Raw genomic sequence first — 26,903 nt, 5'->3', positions numbered from 1 at the left:
AGAAGTTCAAAGTGTAACCCCGCTACCTGCACTCTTCCCTCGCACGCAGCTCTTACGGCGCCTGCGTCCTCTTGCTGGTCGCTCGCACACCGCCGAACAGCTGATGGTTTCCCCACACTGAGCGACGAAGCCACTGTTTTCATGATTTTCGGTCGAAACAGCGAGCGGTTCGGACGCGACTTCGGACGCGATTTTGTATCGGGTTATTATTTGGGTTGTTACGTTCTCCGCGCTCGTTTCTTGTTTCTTTGTTTCGTCGGGTTTTCGCGTGTGCAGGCGCGCAGGCCAAACTAATCATACATAATCATACATTTTCGTGGCGAAAACACACACGGCAATGTAAATGTTTGATTATTTTCATTTAAAACGGAGCCAAACAACTGTGTAAGTGAGTGTGTGTGTGTGTGTGTGCGCTGGCTGCGTGTTTGTGTGGAAAAGTGAAAAGGCTATTTGGGCCATAATTGTATTGAAATTCTAAGCAACAACAAAACAACACCTCGAATTGGTGGCAAAAAACAAAATTCAAAGAAAAGGAAAAGAAGAACCGAACAAAACAGAAGCAGGCAAAGAAGTGGAAAAGTGAGCGGCGGTGCGATTTTTCTGTGTTGGCCAAGTGGAAAAGGTCTTAATTGAGTAAATATTAATCGGAAATTCGGCTTTGCGGAATAGTAACGAAAATAAATTCACTTCGTTCGTCTCCCTCGCACTCTCTGCCTGACCTCGGTCATCATATGTTTCACTGTTCTTGTTGTTGCTCTGAATGCGCTGCAACATTTTGTTTTGTTGCCATGCTGAAAATTGTTTTCATCCCTGCGTAAAAATAGTTTCAAACATATATTGTAAAAAAACCGCCCAAGGAGGGAAGATAAAGGTTCCCCCAGCCAATCGAGCCAAGGAGCAGATAAATCCACGTCTACGCTTTTATTGCCTTTGTTTTATTGGGTAAGTTATTTTTTGGCCTGAGCCAAGTTGCCATATTAAAAATTGCAGAGGGAAAAAAACATAATAAACCACAGGCGGCGGCAATCTACAGAAAAAACAAGTTGGTTGCCAAGAACCAGTTAAGCGTTGCAGACCAACTGCCCCGCCCCGCGCCCTCCGCCCCCCAAACCGACGACGGGTTTTTACCTGCCCGCATCGCCCCTCTCGCTCCCGCTCCCGCCCGAGCACACAGCCTCCGATCGTTCTGGCTTCGCCCTCTCGCTCCCTCTCTGGCCATCTTTGTCTCGCCGGCATTTAATAAAAGGCAAACAGATTCAAACAGTCGCGGTTTAGCTTTGCTTCTTTTATGCGGCTTCGGATTTCTTTGCACAAGCACTGCACTTGGGATGCTTGGCCCACGGTGCACAGTGGGATTAGAGTGGGAAATGTGCAGTGGAGATGGGGAGAAACCGACCTCCCACATTGTTAAGGCTGTTAGGGCGAAAATCTAATTTTACTCTTGATTTAAGGAGGTCAACAAATTAATTTAGTTCTGATCTATTTACGAAAAAATAAAAAAAGAATCAACTAAAATATACTAAATCGTTTTCAAGACCCCTTATTTTGGGTTACCACAGAAATCATCGTTTTTTTTGTGCATCAATATTTGAAAGTTTTACATTGCCAATTATTAATTATAATTATTATTATAATTATTTTTTAAGTATTGTGCACCGATCGTTAGGATTTTTTTTCTGGCTTCAATTGGAATGTGAAAAAAACAAGAATAGATAGAATTCTGTCCCAATATTTAATTTCTTATTTCGTTAGCTTTCTTATAACATTAAAACCGAAATTTAAACAGAACCACTGTTTCCGATCAACACTTCAGTTAACACAAATAGCAGCTGTTAAAATTTTCCTTTATTTACCTGAGCGGAAAAACAAACTAAAGCCCTTTCTACCTGTGACATGATTAAAATTCCATCAATGCGTACTTTTTATTGCTCTATTTTCGTATGCTGTTAAAAGCAAAGGGGGTTACTTGAATTCCGCTAGAAAATGGAAATTTGTTAGGCCCCTTTATGTTTTATTTTCTTGCCCACCACTGTGCGATGTCTTTGGGCATTTCTCCATCTGGCTCCCTCCCCCTTTCATCTTCTATTCAATTGAGTTCAACGGTAGTTGACGTTACTCGCTTGCTAATTGCAGTCGAGAAAGAAAGAGCAAGAAAGAAAGAGAGCAAACAACAACTTTTAACTGTTACTTGATGCGTTGTTTGCTCGTTTGTCTCTGCTCCATGCAATCTATTAGTCGCTCTCCCTCGCACAGCCACAGCCCCACCGCCACCCCCACGCTGCCTCTCTCTGTCGCTCTCGTTTGCTCCAGGTACCGTTAAGACAGAGCTCGGAGGCAATTGACTCCGATTCGCAATCCACAGTTCGCGATGCAGTGGAAGCGAAAACAGCAAAAGACGAAGCAGAGACAGAAAGAGAGGCCAACAACGGAAGCAGCCGACTTATCTCCTGTTTTTACAGTTTAACGCCGCCGATTATGGTTTGCTTAGTGCTTATTTAATGTTTATAGCCAAAATATGCCCACTGTATGCGACGTGTCTCATGAACGAGCTACACTCAACGCCAGTAGAATAGAACTATATACTCACTCAAGTCAGCATTAATATTATATTTCAAGAATACAAGATTCATTTATCTCTAAAATGGAAAGATGTTAATATTTTACTGTCCTCATGGGGCAAAATTATGAAGTTGCACGTTCTCCTAGGGGTAAAATAGAATTGTAAAAACCTGTAATATATTTTTCAACCATAAAGAAAAATTGTAAAATAAATATTTATAACATTTATATAATATTTTCCCTAAACGTAAACTGAATTTATTTTCCAAACTGTTAATGTTATTGCCTTATTCAAGGTGTTTTCCAACTACCCAAACTATCAAATAATAAGATCCACTAATGTATGGTTGTTAGGTCTAAACGCTAGACACTACATTATGTTTATATCCCATTATTAAAGTTTATTAAAATCGAATACTTTTTTTTTGCATTTTACAATGTATAATTATTTCAATTGTCAAGAATTTAAAAATAAATATTATAAGTGTACCTCATTCTTGGATCCCAGGGGAATTCCAAAAATTTTTTTAGGGAATTTCCATGACTAAAAGTAATGAACTTCTAATTCAGACTGCAGATGCCTAATTTTTGCAGAAAGTTCCTGGAAGTTCGAAAAATGTTATAGCCTTAACTATTGTGTCGCAAGGCGTGTAAAACGATAAGCGAATTCCGGGGAAAATGCCACTTGTATCTGGGTGTACGCGTACGTGGCTTCGACACATCGCGTGGCTTTCAGCTACGCGCTCTTATCACTACGTCAGCTGTCGGCTATATAAATATGTATGTTCCTTTCTTCAGTATAAACAACCTAGTATATATACGCATTCAAGTGGCACAGTCACACTTTTGGTTTATTTAAAGCAATCGCTGGCCCTCCAGCCAAATGCTTTCGATTTATTCCTGGCCTAACTTAATTGATTAAACATTGCGTTCTCACGGTTCTGTGGCGATTCGGTGTTCGCTTTCGTTTATGGGATTGGATAATAAACTATGCGATTGCGGATAGGCAAATCGCATGGATAGGCCTCATAAAACTCCCTTCTGTCATTATGATTTGTGCCTCACGTTCGGTTATCGCTTCATTTATAAGGTCGCTCTTATCTTTCCAAAGTTTCTTTGTCTTTTCACTGTGACAAGAAAAGCTCGTGTCTCTTTTCAGTATTTTTAAATGTTTGGGTGTACCATTTTAGAAATAAGTTGCATTACTTTCTTATGTAAACATGTAGTTTAGTTTGTTTTTTGCGCAACACCAGCTGACAAATTCTAAAAATAATCTAAGGGAAAATCTCATGTGTTCACAAAGCAAGATCAAAGTCAAATCGTTCAAATAATTCTGTGCATTTCTGCAGAACACAAACAAAGAATCTATACCATCCTAATTTTGATTAAATTTTTATTTTAGCTCTGTTGCCTGCCTTATCGCTTCCTGTGCAATTTAGAAGGTTTTATTCTGGTTTCCTAATTTATGGTCCCATTTTTGACTTGTTTTTGTATAAGTATTTTTTAAAATTATCATATTATTTTAGGCAACTTTTTACTTCAAAGATGAAATAAAATGTGTTTGTTTTTCAGTTGTTTTGCCTTGTTAAAACAAGCCAAGTCCAAGCTAAAACTGTTTTGCTGTTTTACTGCCCTACACTTTCTGGTTCATAGGAAATAAAATACTTTTGCTTGTTTTCTTTTAACTCCCCTCGGTGTATGCCCACCTTTTTGCCATTAATTTTAATGACTTGCAATTGAGCAGGTGTAAGTAAAGGGGGCAGATGCTAGGCACCTATTGTTATATTACTTACTTAGTTCGTATCGAAAGCCAATCGATCTCTGGCACCGTTGCAAATTAAGAAGGAATGCGAATAATTGAATACATTAGTATGTTAATTTGGCTTCGCGCGCTTTACTCAGGTCAAAGCTTCAATCAGACGTATACTAAGTGTAGGTGCACAGCTGTGGAATAGTTGGCGATGAGTTCGGGTCGCCTCGTGAGTCGTGACCGAAGGATCTTTCACTCGAAACATAAAAAATATTTCTTTAAGATTAGTTCCTTTTTGGAATTATTCCAGATTTCTTGAATTGAAATGTTTAGCATGTTGCAAGAATTTTTTTTTTAAATATCAGTTCATTTTTTTTTATTGAGTTTAAGAAAATTTTTTTTAATAATAGAAAATATAAAAAAATAAAAGAATATCATTATAATCATAAGTAATAAATTGTCGATCCCGTAAGCTTTGCAAGAGTTCTTTTTAGATTAATTTTTTTTTTATATTTGAAGAAATTTTTTTTTTAAAGTCTCCCACTATACTTTACTTATATTACAGCATTTTAACGATTCAGTTATAAAAAATGTTATAGTAATAAAATAGTAGCCAAAAAAGGTACACATCTTCATAATACTGTCCTATTTTCAACTTTTAATAGGTGAGTAATAATAATAAGTTAGAAACGACCTTAATAAAAACCTTTTTGATACCAGAGTTCGATTCCTTGTCACGAGCTCTTCTCCAGCACAAAACTTGGCCCTGTCTGTCAACTGTGGTGACGATGTAATTGAATAGATAGCAGCAGCGAGTGGAGGCGCCCCCGTCAACAGTTTCTAATTAGTTGTGAAACTTTGGGGCCCCTTCGCCGCCCATTGTGGTGGGGATGGGTGTTTTCTTTTTGCTAGTCTGAAATTTGTCTCGTCGCCGCGAATATTCTCAGAGCGTCGGAAGTTTTCCCATGTCAAATGGCAGAGCATCGTAACTTTCGAACTCCATTGTTCAGACTCACGAAGATGCCTTAATTAAGCAGCCCACAGAATTAGCATACGAACGATTTTATGGAGAGTATAGGTAGAGATTTGTATGCTATTTGTCTTGCTCGTTGACGGGGTAAGATTTATACTTCTGGCGAATTGAATTACCCACAGAACTGCAAAATGGTTATTCATCACTCAGATTGCAATATCAATTATACGCCCCGTTAAATGGGCATTAATATCTCGACTGGAAAAATGGCACAGCAGCTGGCAGCGAGTGCTCTCGAAACAGATAAATTGTTCAGCTTTCAAGTTCATGACGGAAAAGAACAATAAATGTGGAAGTGGATGTAATGATACAATTTATATTTCATTTAACTATTTAATTGCAATTAATTACGTAGAAGTTCCCATTTTTGTTGTTTTACGAAATTATTTATTGCCCTAGATCTTCAATAGATGAATCGTTCCTTAAATAAATAAATTTCTGAAATATTTGTAAACAATGGCCTGGAATTCACCTTTCGACCAAATGGTTGAGTTCAAATTTTGATACATTTCTATAATTGCACAAAGCGAAAACAATTGGTAAACAATTTGAAATTGCGCACTGAAAGAGGTAAGGGGTTGTAGTTCAGATATTTATACCCACTGAACTTTAGATTATACCATTTTAATTGCATATTGAATTTTTGAAAGGTTTCCAGCTAGCATTGTTTTCAAAGAGATATGCGCCTCAAATTATAATAATTACTAAACATATTGTTTGCTTTATATGTATATATAATTAATTTATAATTGGCCTGACCATAAATGCGTTTTCAATGCAAGGTCGGGCATTTGTTAAAGCGAAGTGAGCACTTAAACGAAAAATATTGCCCAAGCGTTTTTAAATATTAAGGCTGAGGCGATTCGAATGTGAGTTTTTCACCTCGTCAATAGCTGATTCAAGCGTTTTTCCCCGGGTTCAATAACAATGACAAATGAGCATCTTGGACATCTGGCCTGTGTTCTGTTTTGTTTGTTGCTATTGAAAATGCAATGAACTTTACAGCGCAATCGCCATTTATTTTTATCTGTGGCCCGCTCCCGTTTCTCTTTGGCTTTTTTGGCTTATTCCGATACCGACGGTGGTAATCGCACCCGGTTTTGGGCTTGGCCTGATGGAAATGTTTATCTCCACGGTTTTATTTCGCATGTGCGTGGCTAAAAATAATTTCAATTTTGTTATTGCTGCTGCCGCCGCCTCTGCTGCTGCTGCTGCTGCTGAAAGTATCGACAACCGCAAAAGCTGAAAGCCAGATACGGATACCTCCACACACATAGATACAGATACAAAGGCACTTTGAAGTCGGCCATTGAAGGGGCTTCCACTAATTAGCCGGGGCAGGAGCGAACTTATCAGTCTGGCCGCCTTCTTGAGGTCGTTTAACCCATCGGGGCAAGCGAAATAAATCAAGTTTTGGCACTCGAAAGTCTTTTCATGTAGCTCGTAAAACGGAAAGAAAGGAAAATTAAAAGTCGCAGCCAGACTTGGTAAAAGTTTCGTTCTTTTCTCTATTGCACTTTTCTTTTTTACTTTATGATTTTTTTCCATTCTTGTCTGTATGGTATTTTTATGGTTCTTAGCCATGACAATGTCAAAAACCCAATGAAAGCTAAATGACTAAGCAGGCTACTAGCAGAACTACAAAAAAGGCGAGAAAATCATATCATATTTCAGCAAAGAAAGTCTTATATGCACAGTGTGATTTATGATTTGGCCAAAATGATTTTACTAATTTAAATCATATAAAACCAAGGAAATAAGAAAGAAAATGTATAGCTAAACTCGGTCGTGTGCCAAATTCATTTTTAGCTTTTTGTGCCCACCGAAGATTCTTTGGGTGTTCGTAAGTATAACGTACATATATAGAAACCGCATTCGGATGTACATATATGCACATGTATATATTTGGCAATTATATTACGCCATGGCGCAAGTTTGCTCTTCGGAATGGCTTCCCAAATTAGTTCATCGCCCATTGAAATATAAAATTAAACACAAATTGAACGTTGTTAATTTGTATTCCATTGATAAAAGTGGCGAAAATTACTTGCTTTAATTAAAGAATGAGACGAATAAAGTAATATTTCGTAAACCTTTCAAAAGTAAACATTTTAATTTGTTCAAATATTATTCATACTAGAAATGTATCTTTTAGTAGTGCAAAGCGTGGAGAGTTGAAGATACATAATTTATTGTTAGTAAATTTCCGCGCATGTAAGTGAAAATGTGAAATACGTTTTTTCTCACTTGGAAAACTAAGAGTGGTGCATTTGGATGTAAACACTTCGCCATGCATTTTTATTATCTTTTCGGATCGCGTTTGATGTGAAGAGTTTTGAACAATAGAAGGCCCCTCTTTATGTGGCATCTGCTTATTAAATGGAATGATGAATGAATTATACTGTTCTCCTAAGATGTTGAACGTTCTCGAATCAACAGAATCGCACAGAAAGCTTACAATTATTAAGTATTTCTCCAACCGGAAGTCAGATAGGCCTCATATATAGAACAACCATTCCAAAATCTGCTTCATTCTCGAATCAAAAATGCAAAGAATTTTTTTTCAAACAGGAAGTGAATTGAATTTCTGAACTTCAGATACCAGATTTCCTGCACAGCTTAGGCTCACAGCCATTCGCCAATTTGCAAGAAGGTTCCAATAAGATTTGACCTCGCTTTTGACACTTTTGACAGCTCAAAAATCAAAGTTCAAGCCCAATGTGAAAATTGTTTTTTATTTTTCAGACACCTTGAACTTTTTTTCTGTCACTGCGGCAATCGATTGAGTTGAAAAATCTTGAGAGCAGCTGTGAAACCCACATGCAGGTTTTGGAGCAGCGAACGCCCCCATTCCCTGCACCCGCGTTACGCTTGACCTTGTGGGTCTTTGGGCCCGCTTCTGCTCTTTCCGTGGTGTTTTCGGGTCGGCTCTTTGGCTTATCGGAAGCCCCAAGTCTCGAATCAAGGGCACGCCTTAAAAGCGCGCGTCGTTATTATTATATTTTTCGTTTTTATATATTTTTGGTGGTTGAGTGAGCCGGACGGGTTCGATAAACTTGCGGGCAGCAATTAAACAGCCACGTTATGTTTTTATAGCTCCGAATGTAATTTGTAATTTCGGAGTGATCTGTTTCCACCTCTCCATCTTTTTTTTCCCCCCACTTACTTTGCTAGTTAATTATTTTATTTTATTTTTATATGCTTGCATCTGTTAAACTTTTACCAAAATCGACTTTTAGTACTCTTTACCACCAGCACCAGCATTAGTGCTAAAGCTGACACAGCGTGTGTGACTAATTAATGATGCAATACATTTTTATGTAAAACATTCCTTATCAGAAAGCTTATTCTAATAACTTCCTAAAAAAAAAGTCATAAAAAGCATAGTGAATATAAATATACATACTCATAAAAACTCAAAACATTTTATTTCATACTCAAGGTGACACTTCCAAAATATTTATATAAGTACCTAGAAACAACGTTTATAGGCTTCAGGCTTTTCGAAATAAAAAATATGTATAATACTAAACTGTATCATATATTTTATAAGACCTAAGTAAATTTCATTTCCTAAATGCGACTTTTGTTTTTTCATTTTCAGACGGTCATGGCTTCTGCAACTCAGGGGTCAGTGATGAAGGCCCCAACTTTTGTGCCCAGGTGCTAGGATCGACTTTTGCATCGCTTTAAGAGTAGCTATTGGAGGAACTTACCGGGATACAAACTCCCACCACCACACTGAGATAGAGCGCAGATAATTCACACATATCCTAGGTACATCGTGGCCAGGCCGAAGAATTTAATCTGATGGTTGTGGCTTGCGAAGATGCCTTCAGCGAACACGGAAGACTTGCGGCGAAAGTTTCTAGTAGTGCAGCAGCAGCGCTCGGCACCGCCCAATCTGGCAGGCGACAATCTGCCCTCGGCGATTCCCAATGCCGGCGTCAACTCCGCGACCACCAGCCTGATGATGACGACGTCCACGGGTCTGGGCGGAGTGTCAATGGGCGCCGGAGAGCCGGAGCGCACCTATGTCTTTCCAGGCGGCAATCCGGTAGTAGGTAGCGCGCCTGGCGGAGGACAGGGCATTCCCGGCGTGGCCATGGCGGCTCCCTCGAGGGGTCATGCCCGCTCCATTAGCCATGGCGGCGGCGCCATCGTCGGGGCCAATGGACGACCCATAAAGTCGGCCATGAAGGGCCACCAGCGGGCCTTCTCGCAGGGTCAAATCACAGACTCACCACCTGGCAGTGCTGCGCCCGCGGGCAGAGGTCACAGTCGCGTGGGATCCAAAACGGATTTCATCCTGCCACCGGGTCACAAGGAGGAACCGGCGAGGGAACCCTCGGCGCCCACCTCAGCGGCCGGGGGGCGTGGCCATTCGCGGCAAGCCTCGCGATCCGAATCGATATACACACTCCGGCGGACGGAAGCACCGCCCTGGTGGAAACGCCTCAGCCTGTGCAATTACAACACCGCCGATAAGCTGGAGGAGCGGAGCTATCGCATGGTGGTGCCGAATCACACGGTGCCACCGAAGACACCCAAGAGGGACCATCCCAACGGGCAGTTTGTGGGCAACAAGATACGGACGACGAAGTACACGCTGCTCTCGTTCATACCGAAGAACCTGCTGGAGCAGTTCCATCGAGTGGCCAACTTGTACTTCATCTTCATCGTCCTGCTCAACTGGGTGCCGGAAATCAGCGCCTTCGGCAAGGAGGTGGCCATGATACCGGTGCTCTTCGTGCTGGGCGTGACGGCTGTAAAGGATCTGTTCGAGGATCGGAGACGGAGGGCGTCCGACAAGAGGATAAACAACACCACCTGTCGGGTGTACGATGGGTGAGTACATGGTTTTGTAAAAAAAGTCGAAAATTATAAATTGTTTTTTGTACTAAAATGAATGACCCTAGCCAGGGCATTAATGTATTTAGCAGTATTTAGGAATATTAATTCGCACAAGTAAATATTTATCAATCTTGATTCATCGATTGATTCAGTAAAATAAACAAAGAAAAGGTTGGCGTTCTGCCACTATCAAAAATGCGATAAAAGATAATGGAATCCCTAAACCCCTAAAGTTGATTGGAAATGGTTATATTAATTCTTATTGAAAGAAATTCTAGATAACGTAGTGCTTCAAAAGGCTAAACAAACAGACAATGCACTTTCCAATAAAGACTTCATTCACAGAACTAGTTTGAACCAACGAAAATTTAAATAAATTGTAAGATGCGTGCAATTCATTCACAGAACCAGTGTAAACCCACAAATAATATTGTCAATAATGGGACAAGTATCAGAAAAACCCGGCACTTGCCCATTGTGCACACAATCTCCCCGGCAATTTGTCAATTTCCCGTTAGGAAAACTTTCCAGAAGTCTTTTTGTGAACAGTAAACCAAAGCAAAAACATGACTCCGGCTGCCAGATTTCGAACCCTCCGGGCCAGACAGATTTTAACGATTTTAACGAGCCACTTGGCTTTGGTTTATGTACGTCTGCCTTGGGTGGTTGCCCCCATCCCACACCGTCGACCACTGGTTGCTGATGCAAACTGTTTGTCCCGTCTGCGATTTGTATACATATTTCAAAACGTGATCTAGAAATCGATAAACCGCCAGGAGAGCAGAAGCGAGCACGACAACAATAACGCTGGCTAAACTTTCCCTCGCTGTTTGAACTAAACGTTTCCCCGGCCCCCCCCCCCTTTCTTTTCATTTCACTTCAGCTCTTTTCTGCCGTATCTTGGGGTTTGGGCTTTTGTCCCACATTTGCGCGTGGTTGACGCACACTTTTTACCTACCTTGTTACCTGCCCTCACCTTTCGATGGCCAGACTTTCCAACCAGGCGACAATTTACTTGCACTGCACGTGGACATACACAGAAAGAAATCCAATAACTTTTTTGGGGGTCCCCCAAATGATTGTTTGTACAATCCAAACTTTGAAAAAAAAATACATTTTTTGGTTATTTGATCAACTTCCTAAGAAAATAATTTTAAAGATACAAGATTTACCGCTGTCATTAAACCTTTAGGTTTTTCCATTATGTTTTTGTAATGTACGTATATAAGTCTCAAGATTTAATGCAAATCACAAGGGAATTTAGCTTTCATTGAAGTGCTTCAACCTCAATTGTTTTCCTTCATAGACAACCTTTTTTCCTAACTTTATCTCAACTAGTTATTCAATTGTTGAGTTGGTTTCCCGTTTGTAGCCAAAAAAAACCCACCGAAGACAAAAAGACAATGGCCCCAAGAAAACTAAACAATAAAACGTTGACTCTCCGTATCAATCCATGCAAACCCATTTTTTTGCTCTATGTGCTGACCAATAAACTTACACATTGTTGTTGCTAATTATATTTGCATTTCCCTATTCTCTTTGTCGCTCTTTGCACAATTGTCATAAACCAAAGCGATTTTGTTGTTCGAAAACGTGGCTGCACAGTGGTTAAAAACTGTGGTTCCCTAGGAGGTTCATAGGAGTTATAAAAGTGTTCGAAAATGAAGGTCATTTTGTATAAGCAAAGTCCTCATTTTCTTTGCAAATATTTTAAAATAATTTTTTTCAAAACAAAATGTTTAATTCTTTTCTTTTTTAATAAAATGTAGGGTTTCTTGTACACAACAATTTATTATATTTTTTGTTTAGAAGAAAATAAACAAAAATATGTTTGTATTTTATAAATAAACGTGACTTATTATATTACTTTTCAAGAAGAAGAAGTAAATGCATCAATTGGTTTCCATATAGGGTAAAAAAAATCGAACTATTTTAAAAAAAAAATGTTTTTTTAGTAAAATATTCCAACGTTTAAAATGGGTTTTCTTCTTCAGTAATTTGTACAACATTATTTTAGGGGATTATTTAAGCCCTAAACAGATAGGCAGACAATAGTTTCGAGCCTCGAGCTCACCATCCGTCCTCTTCCAAGTGGCCGCACGTTACATGCAAATGACACGCATACGAGGCCCACTAAATATGGCATTCGCAGCCGGCCAACTGGTCAACTGACTCACAGGCGGTTGGGGCTGAAAACCCCTGAGCTCGGCACACTGAGGCAGCGGGTCTGCGAAACAGGCCTACCAGATCTCGTACGCCTACCGGTGGGGGCAGCGTTTCCAGTTTAACGGCCCTGACCATCTCACGCTTGTCCGATTTTTGTCCACGAATCGAATTCAAGACCATGTGCAGTGATCGCCGAGTGAATCATGATTGCGAACTCGAGTGGCGGTGCGAACTGCTCGAGGCTTTTGCGCTCCATCTTTCACTATCATTGCGATTACGAATGAACAAGTTATTGGATCAAGGTGAACTGAAAATACTTCACATTTAGATTTACTCAGATTTTATTTAAGAGGTTTCTCCTCTTTTTTCGCAACAATTTCTCTTTAAATGCCGTGTTAATTGCAGCCCAATCGAATCGTTTGTGATGTGCTAACCGGGTGATTAAGCCCAAATTGAAGTGTGAAAAGTCTGCGGATTTAATTATTTCGAAATTAAATTCACACAAAGAATTCCAAACCAAATTAGTCACAGATACGTAATAAGGAAGCCCAGGGTGATATTTAAAGGTATGGTTCACTAAATTTCTTAAGCGCAAATTATATCAATGATTTGCAGTGAGTCTGAATGGTGTGAGTCATGAATGCTTTATTACATACTCAATATTCATTTTATCAAACTGGAGAAAATGTACAAAACTTATGTAAAAATCTAGGATGACTCAAAAATAATTTAAGTCAACAGCCTGAGCATCCGATGATTCAATCGGGGCTCCACTTTATTATGTTGACTTGAGTCAATTCTCGGTGATTTAAGGCCGGTTTCAGTTATTTTCTTATTGATATGCCCAGCCGAGAGTCTTCTCTGAAACAGTGCAATACATTTGCAATCAAGTTACTCGAGCCCCATGGCGACAATCGAAAGATGCAGTGGTCAGCGAAAAAAAGAAATTACTCAACGCTTATCGAAGAGGGGCCGAGGTCACTCCACCGCATTTTCTGCTATATGGTTAAAGTTTTCCGCTTACAGAACAAAATGCCTTATGCAAGGCGTTATGCAACACTTCGGCGCATCTGGCGATCTGAACGATATGCGATTTTTCTAGTGCCAGCCGGAAGCGGTGAACTGGCTGCAACTGGCCAATAAATGAAATATTACAATTTTCTTTCTGTTTCTTCGTGATTATTTATTACCTTTTGTAAACATTAAAGCCCTTTATTGGCGGAATTGCAATTGCATTTCGGCATTTCGATGAAATCACCACTTTTCAGTAGCCTAATTATTAATGAGCGGGAAACGCGATCCATAAAATCAGTGTTTTTATGATGGCTAATTGCTATGCAAAACGAATTCCATTAAATTGTTGATTCATGATAATTTTGGATCAAGGTTAATGTTAACGTAAGTTCTGAGTTTCTTACACCAACTGTTTAAACAAACTCAAATCCAAGTATAAAGAAACTTTGTTTTAACTTTCTGAACTTGACTTACCTTGGCGTCACAGACTAACTTTATAAATAATCAATATCGTCTTTTTGAATTCAAGTTACTGATTAAAATTTTATAACCAGGACAGACGGAGAAACCTTTTATAAATGCCAGTCTGAGATGGGCGTGAATCAGCTGCTGGTTCCCTCAGGTGTCAAGTGTGCACTTTCATTGAAACTGCATGAATATATTCCGTATGTTAGGTCAACACCACAACTGGAGCTCTATGATTCTAGTTCGGGTTCTGAGGTCTCTGCATTAAATATAAAACACGGCCGCCAAGGTTGTGGGAAGAATTTGTGTGGGGCACGTTGCGGGCTCGAAAAAGAGAGAACGCCAACCTTGAAAAGCAATCGCGATACGACCGCAGAACTGTATAACCGAATGTATCTGTCGGATGTGGTTCTAAAGCCAGTTAGATACTGCTGATGATGATGATGGTGACGATCTCCGGAATGAAAATATGACAGACCCCTGATAGTTATGCTCTACTGGGGCGTATCTGTTCTTGTGCCATTGCGGTGATCTCCTCTTTTTTTTGGTTCATATGGTTAGTTTGTTGTTTGTTCGTTTGGTAAAAGGCTTAGTTTTTGCCTGCAACACACACACAATGTAAGGCCCGAACTCATGACATTGAAAATGCTAAAATACAGCAACAGGCAAACGGGTTTTTCATACCCCATTCAAGCAAACCGGTTGGCAATCATCGTTTACTGCCTCAGACTCGGTCTTAATCTCAAATCTCTCAGCCTGGGAGACTCGCATGTGTGCTGGTACAGCGGCGTTTGTCTAGCAAGAACCACCGAGTCGAGTCTTCGTCTTCATCTCCGCCGGACTCCCAACCTCTGGTGGTGGCCAAACCTGATGCCCCTGCATGCCCAGGCCCACCATCTAATGGCCATGTTAACAAACCCCAGAGACCATTAACACCATGCTGCAATTGTCAGTCAGTTGTGTTTGCCGTCTGCTGTTGGTCAAGTTTTCCGATGTGTTTTCTTCATATTTGTTGTCTTCACTGGTTTTCTTGCAGTGTCACTGATCCGGTGGCTTGTTTCCAACTGTGATGGGTTCAAGTGAAGCCAAAGCTCAGGGTAGAGTCTTGCCCAGGGACAAGTTAGGGGGAAACTATGGTCAGGTAGGTGATGGCTTTGGGTTCAGACATAGATAAAAGTCTAGTCTTTGCCAATCTTTACAAAATGTTGTATAAGTGTTTTATCAGAAACTTCGATAACAACCTTATCAGAAGCCTTAGTTGTCTATAAATTGTCAACCGAACTCTAATTAATAGTTAAGTGTCAACTAACGTAAATGACATTTGTTTGATATCAGAACAAGCAGGAACTATAAAACTTGATATAAAACAAAAGACGGAGCGGGTGTTAACCTTCAAAAGAAATTCCCTGCCAACTCTGTGCAAAGCACTCGAAACACTTGATATAATATTTGATCAGTTCCAATGACATACATACGTAGATAGAAAACTAATATCTACTTAGTTCACTTACAAGAACTGTGAGATTATGAAGAGTGGGAAAGTTTAACTCAGTTGTTCAGGTCATGTATCTTCTTCTCTTTTAAGCTATTTACTCGGTTACATCAAACTTCCTTTGATTGGTTTGCAAATATCAAGAGTCTGAGTTTCCGGAAACGCCCTTAACAAACATTACCTGAAATTCCACCATTTTATTTGAATGGCAATAGTTGTTAGCTGAGAGCAGGCCAACAGAGAATGTGATTGTTTGATCCCAATTTGACAGGGCCAAGCGGAAGACTTTATTTACCTTGTATCTGTTACACAATTTGCAATCAACCTGGGAGAATGCCCACTACATTATTTACTTTAAGATTTGACTAGATGTTTCTTCCACTTGAACTCCGCCTTCTAATTTAACATTTCCCGCTGTAATTCCATCAAAAAACGATTGCCAAGTGCAAAACGTTGTTGAGATACAAGAGGAATCTCAGAGATAAATATGCCCGGTCCCAGATATCAAATGACGCTCCTAGTAGACCAGGGTAGTTAGGAGGCAAACATTTACATTTACCATCTACCAAGGGAACTGGAATAGCTCCACAGACACAAAAACGCCGATAGTCGGATGAAATATGAGAATGAGATACTGGGCATTCATTTGCCATCAGTTCGGTTGGATAGCTGAACAAATAAACTGACTTTTGTTTGGCCTTTCCCAATAATTGACCTTACTTGCAGTGCCGGCCGATAATTGTCATATGAGCTAGGCCCGCCTGCGGCTACATTCCTTCGCCCTGGGGAAAAGAGCTTTATTAATAATTAATTTAGTCGGGCAATTGAGCGATGGCCGACAGACTACACATATGGTTAAGCCAACTTCTCATTTCCAAGTCCTCGCTTGCGTGCAACGAGCTAATTACATGACCAAACTGTCTTTTCATTTCTTCGCGACGGAGTGGGCACAAAGGTGGGTTAAGTATACACCCCTCATAGCGGTAGTTTGGGCTCCATTGAACCGCTCCACGTACCGCCCACCGCCCACCGCCCACAACTTGTGCTTTAATAATGTTTACATGATTGATTCATGCGCGATGGCTCTTAGTCAAGTTAATGGGGCACTGTTTCTGTTCGAGTGCCAGTGTGCGTGGGCGTTACTTTTCCACCTCCCACCGCACCACCCCAGGAAAAATACCTCACATGATTCCTCCGCTTGAATGGGTTAACTTTAAAAAATCACTTTTGTGCTCTGTTTACTTCGCGTTTGTTTGCTCGTTCTCAGCTGAGGAAATGGGTTCGCCACGTCGTCTTTTGGGTGCGCCCCAAGTGCATTAGCTCAGACCAATAAAGCTCGGAAAAACCAAGCACAGCATGACGGACATTGCAAGGACGACCTTCAAAGTGGTCAGACTTTACTGTGTGGGCGGTGATAGCGCAAGTTGTGGTTAAAGTTTTCATTAAGGAAAGCCGTTGATGTCACCCACAGTTTAGGAAGGTTTTTAACTTAATGAAAATCACTTGAAGTGTACTTTTCCATATAAAATGGGTGCTTTCGTAGCCACTCAGATACAAAATTTCAAGGGAAAGCATTAACCTAATGATTTCCAAGCTTTTCCCTAGCGAGTTGAGAGTAATCCAAATATAAGATATCTATCAGACCACTTAAATAAACGTACAAGCAATATTGTGGATATCAGAAACGAGTAAATACGTGTTAATTCACCTTGAACCAAGTTCACCATCATCACAGCTACCTTTCTGTGTAATACCCAGTATACAGTTTGTTGCCAAACCAACTTTATCTACAGGGGCTCATCAGGATGGGGATGGAATTTACCGGGGTATGGACTTATTAAATGCTGAATAATTTATGACAAAACAGAGTGTGGGGAATGTTCCTGCCGTTAGAATCCTTCAGGTTATGTGTACACAACCTGGCTAATGCTTCGATGGCTTTTGCCCAATTTACGTCTCCGTTCCCCAGCTTTAGCTGTCTGTAAGTTGTCTAATCGCCGAGCCACGCATGTTTACTTTGGGTCTACGGGAAATGCCTTTTAAATAACAGCCTTGTCGCTACATGAACTTACATATTAGCGGATAGCAGACTGCCCATTCTCCCTTACAAGCCCCATTCCCATCCCCTGTTCCTGTTTATGCTAGAACGTTTTATTGACTCCACTAACGGCGGGGGAGGCATGCGCATTTGCCCACTTCTATTGGCCGTCCAAGTTATGCGAACTTTAGGAAAATTACCCTACTGCTCCCAGGTCCGTAACTACCTCAAACGAACATGCATGACCCACTTTGGCCACATAAATTTCCATGCATACGACGGCAAGGAGGCAGGCAGTTCGGGCAGATGGGACCACTAAATAATCAAATGCACGGTTCAATACACTGAACACAATTTTTTCAGGGCCCTCGAAGATCTTCTTGACTAGTTAATATCGCAACCCATGACGCAATTGACCTACATAAAGTGAGGCACACCATGTGCACTGATTCTTTGGATTTATAAAAAGTCTGAAATCGGTGTTGCACTTATCTTATCGGTATCTTTGCATTCGGTTTTTTATAAGGCAAAGCTGATAATCACTACAAATGCTGGTCATTGATTGAGGAAAACGATCGAGATAATGTTTTGAAATGCAACCTTAGTAAAATTCAATCATACGAGTATATCTGTCTTTGGCATACTCAATAGTCATTATTATAACTTCATTAATTAAATCGAACACAAAAAGGGTGGTAGATCGATAATAAACTATACGGGTAAATTGATATGAGTCAGCACAAATGAACATGCCATGAAATTTGACCTATATGTAATTTGGTTTTTGAGTTAGATCGATACCATCACTATTTTAATTGACACACTGAAGGGGAGAAACAACTTCAAATGCACTCTATAAGAGGGGCGTGTGAGAAGCGCGGAGAGAGGCGAGAGAAAGAATTAATTGCCGCTAGGGGGCGTTACCAACTCGACCCACATTCTCTCCCACCAAAAGCAAACCGAAATCGAAAACATCACTTTGGATTTGGGTTGCGAAGTTGCGTGAGTTTCACTTTTATTCAGAGTGTCTTCGTTTTTCGTGTATTGGGCAAACAATAATTCAGCAATCAACGTGCTCATCGTCGAGTTAAACTCGCATTAATTTTGCATTTCTCGAGACCGCCTAATAAATCGAGTCAGGCCCGGTAATTGCGTTTCGCCAAAAGGCCATTAAAGATTCAACAGCTCGAGACGCCCTCGGGGTAAATATGAATCCGCGACTAAAGTGGGGAGGGCCCAATTAGGTGACATGCGATAAAGCAGGGACTGGCACAAAAACTTGTCTGAGTGAAACCAACGCCTTCCTTCCTCCTGGCTGCATGTCCTCCCCGAGGGATACAAGACACCGCGACTGGCGCGACGGTGGGTGCACTTGGGGTATACTTGGTGGCTTGTTAATGGACTTGACACTTGGCCAACAGTTGGTCACGCGCCGCAAGACGACGCCCATAATGATGATAATTACAAGACCAACAGCTGTCACCTTCTCGCCACAACTTGCACTTGTTGTTCCGCCCGATCCGGCTATTGAAGTTTTTGTTTCGTATTTGTATCCATAGGAATATGATTAATGACGTCGGCTCTTCGGTCAGCGGGTGAGTAACGCTTGACCTAAATAAGAAATATATATTGCCAGTGAAAGTGAGCACATAAAAATATGGCAAACTTGGAGTTGCAAGGAAAGTGAGAGGGAAAGCAAAATCAAAACAAATAAGCATGGGCATAAAAAGAACATCAAATAATTATAAACAATTGATCAGGTTCCGGTTGCAAACTGGGGATCGTTGCGACCTAAATTGTTTTTATTGTTATCAATTTACTTTCTTAGGAATGATAAGTGTGTCAATATATCGGGGAACCACAAACCCGAAACAAATTTGCCATCAAAAGATTAGCGAAACATAGAATTAAAACGAAATCGTTGCTTTTCATACCTTATCGTAAGTGATTTATTAAGACACGACCTTTTCAATTAACTTCAAAACGTAGTTCTAGGAAACCTAAAGAAATGCCAAGAAATCAGAGATATGCCCGTTGGGGTGATCTAGAACAGACCTTAACAATAAAGGTTTACTGCCCGCTTTCGTCATGTACAGGAATAAGGCACTTCATGGCGAGCGAATCAATATCTTATCGAAGAAAACCTTAATAAATTGCGATTACATTTGAAGAACCTGGTCGAGTTGGCATGCGCTTGAACGCGATACAGGTACGACAGGCCAACGCAAGCACCTGTCAATTAGAGAATTGCATTTACCAGGTTACAGACTGGAGTTGGTCGCTAGAAATGGCAACGGAAGACAGCGACAACGACAATAGCAAATATAATTATATGGCCACAAAGGGGCTAAAAGGGGCCGCTTGCAAATTGCGTTAGAGTGTGCAATCTGCTAATGACCCAATTAGAGCGATGGCCAAACAGCTTTCACCCAACTGCTCGCGGCCCGACCTGTTTTCCCTTACTTTTTTCTGCCTGGCCAGGCTGACAGGACATGTCAGAACCACAATCTGGATTCAGGCACTGCAAGGACCCTGCCGGCCACAGAAATGACAGAAAATGTTAAGGACAGGCGGTGGGGCGGCAGGAGGATTACTTCGGTCGAGGGTCGAACACGCGACTGTTAAAAATTACATTTTCCAACCATAACAATTTCACGCCGGACCAAGTGAACTTGAACGAAATGGAATTGTCCCTGTCCTTGCAGTTCCCATTCCCCTGGCACACTCTCTTTCATAAATATCTAAGCAGGGCAAAGATGACGCCATTACATGGCTCCCGACCAAACAGACATGCGACGCACGAAGTTTTACAGAAAACCATGAAAATAACAGCGGAGCACTTTCACAGTGACGCAGGGGAAACTCCAGCACCCACTCACTACCTCCTCCTCCTCCTCCCGCTCATCGCCATCATCTTTTTGCCAAGGTCGAGGCCAAGTGGTGGCACATTATTTTGCAATTTACTTGTTACTTTAATAACCGACCCACATGCGAGCCCTGACCGCCAGCCCACAGCCCACAGCTCCCCACTTGGCACATCCCCCCTATTAACAAAGCACTTATCCCAATCCCTGACCTTAGCCCGCCCCAAACCACTAACCAAATAGCCCAGCCAAACCCGTCCAAAGCAATCCAAAGCAGTCCAACTTAACTCGCATGTAAATTGTCTTGCGTGGCGGGCGGACCATCAATGTGTTCATTTGACAATAATTGAGTTTCGGTTATGACGAGCGTTTCGTGAATACGGCATGGAATTTACATCTGTATAGGAATGACAGACAGGGCGACATTTCGTGACCAGAGGATGGCTTTCAGGGCTTGATTCTTTGACATTTCCCGATATTTGTTTAAAAACAGTTGCATTTTAATATAAGTTGGATTCTGGTTTAGATAATTCCATATTCTTTTTCTTCGGAAATTTCTTCTTTCAAAGTCTCTAGCATATAGAAAAAAAAGATAACTTTCCATGATATTCTTTCAAAATTCTCTAGGTTAGGCACAGATAACCATTCTATACATTTATTGTTCTATTCATACAGTCATTTATTATTAATGTAGGTCATCAAATATAATAAGATGTCGGGGCTGCAGCAGCTTTTGTCTTGTTTTCCCCAGTCTGACTAGGATTAAGTGCAAATTATTTGAGCCCTGACAGTTCATCTATAACAATTTATACTATTGTTTCTTCGTTACAGAGAGACGGAGCGGTACAAGAAGGTGAAATGGCAGGACCTGCGTGTGGGGGACATTGTCCATCTGTCCAACAACGAGACGGTGCCGGCGGACATTCTGCTGTTGCGGACAAGCGACCCACAAGGGGTCTGCTACATAGACACCTGCGATTTGGACGGGGAAACGAATCTAAAGCGTCGCGAGGTGAGTTCCCAACAATTAGCCCGGCCAACCCGGAAGCGCTACGTGATACTACAGATATTTGGCATTTCTTCGCAGGTTGTACGTGGCTTCGAGGAGATGCAGAGCATTTTTGTGCCCAGCAAGTTTGTGAGTCGCGTGGAGGCGGATGCGCCGACCACGAAGCTATATAGATTCCATGGGGCCTTAATACATCCAACTGGGGAGCGTGTGCCCATATCGACCGAGTGCCTTTTGCTGAGAGAGAGCAGACTGAAGGTGGGTGAACTTGGCCCTGTTCTAATGTGAGTTCTTCAATCTGAACCTGCTATGTTCTTTCTTTCAGAATACGGACTATATCGAGGGTATCGTGGTCTATGCGGGACATGAAACGAAGTCAATGCTGAATAATAGTGGTCCAAGGTACAAGCGATCCCAGGTGGAACAGCAAATGAATATTGATGTGATATGGTAAGTTTGATAAATGATTATCTAGCTTTTCATAGATAGACACATATTAAATCTATATCTGACTACTTTCAGGTGTGTGATAATATTGTTGATACTGTGCGTTGTTGGCGCTGTCGGATGCAGAATGTGGCTGAGCTCGTTTACCCAATTCCCGGTGCCATATCTGCCGCCGAATAAACTGACTGCCAATATGGAGAGCATGTGGATTTTCTGGACGTACATTGTCATCCTGCAGGTGATGATACCGCTCTCCCTCTACGTGACCATCGAGCTGTGCAAGATCCTGCAGGTCTTTCACATCCACAACAATGTCGATCTATACGATCAGGAGACTAACAAGCAGACGGAATGTCGTGCGATGAACATTACCGAGGAGTTGGGGCAGATACAGCATATATTTACTGACAAAACAGGAACTCTCACTGAGAACAAGATGATCTTTCGACGCTGCGTTGTCAACGGATCGGATTACAATCATCCGCCGTCGGAGCTGGAAAAGATATACTCGAAGCCAGGAGCTCCGGCTCCGCCGCTGATTCCGAATGATAACTTAAGTAATGACATGGCGCAATCCAGCCAAGGAGTCTATCTCACGCCACATGCGCAACGCATCCAGGAGTTCCTGGTGGTGCTGGCCATTTGCAACACGGTTATAGTGGGTGCCGCTCCCCATCGAGATTTGATGAACGCCAGTGGGATTATCGAGGTGCAGCAAATTGGCAATAGTCCCGCGAACCTCAAGCACGGCAAGCAGCGACAGAAGCTGTTGGCCACCAGCACAACGACTACGAGGACAACCATATTAAATGGACCTGCGTCACCGCAACAGGCCGTGTCCATTCCAGCGGATCGTTATATCCGTCTGGCGGAATCAAGATCGGTGACTCCGTCACCGCCGCCCAATCTGCTCTTTGCGCTGCCAGCCCAGAGCCATCAGCCCACTCTGTCGCCCATCAGCAGCTCGGCGGAATCGTCACCGAACTCCGAGTCGGAATCACCCTCACCGCCGATGAAGAACAAGGCGCTTTCCAACAGTATTTCGCCCACAGGAAGGGCCAAGGCAGTGATCAACTCGAAGATCACTAGCATAGCCACCTTCCTGAATGCCAAAACTCAGGGAAAGCGGTTGAAGCTACCGTAAGTCTGTGTAGTTAATGAATATCTTAATTATATAATTTACCCATTTGATTTTTTCTCTTGCAGATCATCCAAAACGGAGACGATTTACAGAACCGCCGATGGGCGACCGCTTTACGAAGCCGAGAGCCCCGATGAGTTGGCCCTGGTTAATGCAGCTTATAGCTACGATTGCTGCCTGCTGAATCGCAGTGCCAACCAAATTTTGGTCAGCATGCCCACAACGGGCGCCCCAAGGGAGTATGAGATCCTCAAGGTACTGCCCTTCGACAGTAGTCGCAAGTGCATGTCCATTGTGGTGCGGCAGATAGGCACCCAGGAGATTGTGCTATACACCAAGGGTGCAGATAGCAGTATCATGCCCGTCTTGGTGCCCTGCTCGCATAACAGTCCCGAGGGTGAGTGGTGATAATCGCAAAAAAATGTTGAGTTCCCTATTAATAATTGCTCGTATTTTGATTTCAGGCATTCTGCGGGAACAGACCCAACAACAGCTGGATCGATATGCCCGCGAGGGCCTCCGCATCTTGGTAATGGCCAAGCGGACACTGAACTCTGCCGATTACACGGATTGGTGGGCACGACATCAGGAAATCGAGATGTCGCTCGAGAACCGCGAGCGAAGACTGCGCGACTCGTTCGCGAAGTTGGAAAGCAATCTGACCCTGTTGGGAGCAACGGGAATCGAGGATCGCCTGCAGGACGGAGTGCCGGAGACGATAGCATCGCTTCTCTCCGCTGGGATCTCAGTTTGGGTTCTGACCGGCGACAAACCCGAAACGGCCATAAATATTGCCTACTCTGCAAAACTATTCACCCAGCAAATGGAGCTTATCAGGCAAGTGACTTCTCTAAAATTGTATGTTATATCTCTAACTTGATTTCTTTATGGTTCTAGGTTAACTGCACGATCCCGCGATGCAGCGGAAACAGCCATAAATTTCTATCTGACTGACATGGAGAACGACAAGGCCACATCCTCATTGGGCTATGGCCAGACGTTGAGAAAAAAACAACGCGCATTGGTGGTGGATGGAAAGACGCTAACATTTATTCTAGATCAAAAGTAAGTTTTAATTATGTTTTTATTTCTTAATCTCCTGATAACCATTTTTATTTCTACCAGGTCCAAACTGATTATGCCGTTCCTGCGGTTGTCCAAGCGGTGCGCTTCTGTACTCTGTTGCCGCTCCACGCCGCTGCAGAAGGCCTACCTAGTCAAAGTGGTCAAAGAGGAGCTTAACCTGCGCACACTGGCCATCGGGGATGGAGCCAACGATGTGTCCATGATCCAGATGGCAGACGTGGGCGTTGGAATCTCAGGTCAGGAGGGCATGCAGGCCGTGATGGCCGCCGATTTCACCCTGCCCCGCTTTCGTTACCTGGAGCGCCTACTGCTGGCACATGGCTATTGGTGCTACGATCGATTGTCCCGCATGATCTTGTATTTCTTCTATAAGAATGCGGTAAGACTTAAAACATTTACAAAAAGTAATGATTAAAATACTTATAAATATAACAACATCCCTTATTGCAGGCCTTTGTCTTTCTGATATTCTGGTACCAGCTGTATTGCGGATTCTCCGGTCAAGTGATGATGGATCAGATGTACCTGATGCTGTACAATTTGATATTCACCTCGCTGCCGCCCCTGGCCATTGGAGTGTACGATAAGCGTGTGCCCGAAGATCTCCTGCTAAAAAATCCATACCTCTATAAAAATGTGAGTTGCCAAGCCAGTTGTATTAATCTAAATGAGACCTGTTCACCCGGCTAAGTGATTACTAAATGTCAAACCCATTACCATTTGTCATTTCAGGGTCGACTGGGCGTAGCTTATAGACCGCACGACTTCTGGCTGATATTACTGGATTCCCTCTATCAGAGCCTGGTCATATTCTTCGTGGCGCTGTGCGCCTATGCGGAGAGTGATGTGGGGATCTGGGAGTTCGGCACGACGATAACGGCGTCCTGCCTGTTCGCCAATCTCGTCCACTGTGCCATTGAAATACGTTCCTGGGTGAGTTTGTTAGCAGTCAAGTTAATGTCTATAATATTAAATTAAAAATTATATTTCTTTTACAGACTGTGCTGCATGTCTTATCCATAGTGATTAGCCTAGGTTCCTTCTACCTCTTTTCGATTGTGTACGATTCGATGTGCTTGAACTGCTTCGGAGTGCGCTCCTCATACTGGGTGATCTTTGTGTGCTTCGCCTCTGCTGTCCACTGGCTGGTGATATTGCTCTCCACAGTGGTGGCTGTTCTGCCACGGTTAGTATGGGATATGCAGGCCTATCTGCAGATTTTTATTAACGTTTACCATCATTGCAGCCTACTCCTTACCACCGTGCGCATCTCGCTGTGTCCCGACGACAGCACCAAAGTTATCCTGCAAAGCAAACGTGAGCGCAGCAGAGGTGAGGGTTTGTTAGTTACTTGGTCGCGCTCCACGTCAGCCTCATCAATCTATAGGTAAAAAGGCACAAAATACTTGACTTGACCTGCAAGCTGCAATTTTTCTTTGCACGATTTGATTACTACACCCTTTTGAGCATGCAAATTTGCTATCGTATATTTTTATGATTTTGTGTCTTTTTATTTGTACATTGCTTTGAAAATCCACTATCTATTAGCGTATTTTACTTAAATAAGCGTTTTTAATGTTTCAGAATCACCGATTATGGGTCTAAGAATCAGATTATAACAACGATTACCTGATGGAGCGCCAAAATGCAATTCCTCGGCTATCTCAGCAGCAACTAGAATAAGAAAACGCGACTAGCAACCCCACAAACTTGTACACATGTGCTTTCACTCTCAATATGTGGCCTTCGACACCGATTATTAATAACATTGCTTTAGTTTAGTTGATCCACTTTGTTCCGTAGGTCCCGAAAGCATTTAGCCTTAATGTACTTAGTGATCAATTGTAATAATTTGTTTAGCGAATGATTTGTTGCAGACGCGCTCAGATTTCCGAGTTATCGTTCCGAGTTTTAGTTAAAATGTTAAGGCAAAGAAAGCAATTGCACAATTGCACTTATGTCATAGATTACATATTTATTTGTATATAAGTAGGAGAGCTAGAGCTCTAGGACCGAACCCAACCTAACCGATTATTGTTAAACAGAACCGAAAATACAATGCTAATTCATGTGGGTACAATGTACGATAATTTAAACTAGCGACTAATATATGTATCACCCTAACAGAAATACTTGACAATTCAAACACAACAGGACTCCGCTGCGAGTTCGATGAAAAGGCTGTGATTCTACACTCATGAAGGATATAACTAAACATAAGATATATTATACACATACCTATAGATTCAAGTATTGACAGAATTGTTTCTCACCTTCTGTTTATTAGTTTGTTGTGTGAACAGTGAGTTTTTTACTTTTTTATTGAGACCATGCAATGACAAGTGGTAATAATCGATTGTTGTAATCCATTAGTTGTACTAAACCATTTAATCTACTCGTAGTCCATTTCAAAAAGAATACAATAAGACAAACTCTAAACGCAATTCGAAATTAACTTGGTACGTTAACAGAATGAATACCAGAGAGCAAAAATCGTTAGCTGAATATTTACATTGTTGAAAAGCAAGAAATCATTAAATGATAAATGATAAATGTATATTTACCTAAAACGTTAAAGGTGTGTATTTTATAAAGTTGGTGAAGGAAAAGGGCGAATATCTTTCTCATGTTCCTGGTGTTGTTTGAGCAGCTCAAGTACAGAAATTTCGAAAAGGGATGTCTGGAGGAGAAAGTTCTTAAGTTCTACAATTTTTGCGATATGGCTATGCAGAATGAGCCAGATTTAAATTATTTGGAACTGGTGCAGCCGGGCTTAAATCTCACTTGGCCAAGGAGAAATTCGAACGGTTGGTGACCCAGATTAAATAGCGACGGGGCGAACCTGTTCCTCCGGATGTATCTCGAGTTAGATCATCAAGAGGACAGCCAGTACATGATAATAATTTTGAGCCTTCTGAATTTATACTTCATGAGTATTCTGCAAGGGTGCTGAAAATTGGTTAAGGGATCTAGGGTTCAGCAGGA

General features: G+C 41.8%; 1 protein-coding gene across 6 annotated transcripts; it reads left to right on the top strand.

Moving 5' to 3' along the window:
- The first annotated feature begins 138 nt into the window (after window positions 1-138).
- On the top strand, window positions 139-26,488 carry LOC108032611 (phospholipid-transporting ATPase VD). 6 transcript variants are annotated; one of them, XR_006368285.2, is made up of 16 exons: window positions 139-942; window positions 8,947-10,190; window positions 21,067-21,247; window positions 21,323-21,502; window positions 21,570-21,694; window positions 21,767-22,831; window positions 22,898-23,229; window positions 23,297-23,669; window positions 23,730-23,897; window positions 23,958-24,297; window positions 24,369-24,554; window positions 24,651-24,851; window positions 24,917-25,104; window positions 25,165-25,305; window positions 25,503-25,988; window positions 26,046-26,488. XR_006368285.2 is itself a non-coding variant. In XM_017106542.3 (16 exons), exons 3-16 carry the CDS (start codon window positions 9,172-9,174, stop codon window positions 25,549-25,551), a joined length of 4,548 nt encoding a protein of 1,515 aa, XP_016962031.1. In that variant the 5' UTR covers window positions 139-384; window positions 825-942; window positions 8,947-9,171; the 3' UTR covers window positions 25,552-26,488. The 6 variants fall into 6 exon arrangements, 5 of the variants coding, with proteins under 5 accessions (XP_016962031.1, XP_016962033.1, XP_016962034.1 ...); XM_017106542.3 differs by having other exon boundaries at window positions 139-384; window positions 825-942; window positions 25,503-26,488; XM_017106544.3 differs by having other exon boundaries at window positions 139-388; window positions 825-942; window positions 25,503-26,488.
- Window positions 26,489-26,903: the final 415 nt, after the last annotated feature.

The sequence above is a fragment of the Drosophila biarmipes genome, chromosome 2L (genome assembly GCF_025231255.1).
Source record: "Drosophila biarmipes strain raj3 chromosome 2L, RU_DBia_V1.1, whole genome shotgun sequence".
NCBI lineage: Eukaryota > Metazoa > Arthropoda > Insecta > Diptera > Drosophilidae > Drosophila > Drosophila biarmipes.
This window is presented reverse-complemented; position numbering and strand designations above follow the sequence as displayed.

What these genes read in the sequence shown, in the direction of transcription:
- LOC108032611 (XM_017106545.3), top strand. Translation starts at nt 9,172, where the DNA reads ATGCCTTCAGCGAACACGGAAGACTTGCGGCGAAAGTTTCTAGTAGTG. An exon ending in CGAATCTAAAGCGTCGCGAG is followed by an intron (nt 21,248 to 21,322) that starts GTGAGTTCCCAA and finishes ATTTCTTCGCAG; the next exon opens with GTTGTACGTGGCTTCGAGGA. An exon ending in CTCGCATAACAGTCCCGAGG is followed by an intron (nt 23,230 to 23,296) that starts GTGAGTGGTGAT and finishes TTTTGATTTCAG; the next exon opens with GCATTCTGCGGGAACAGACC.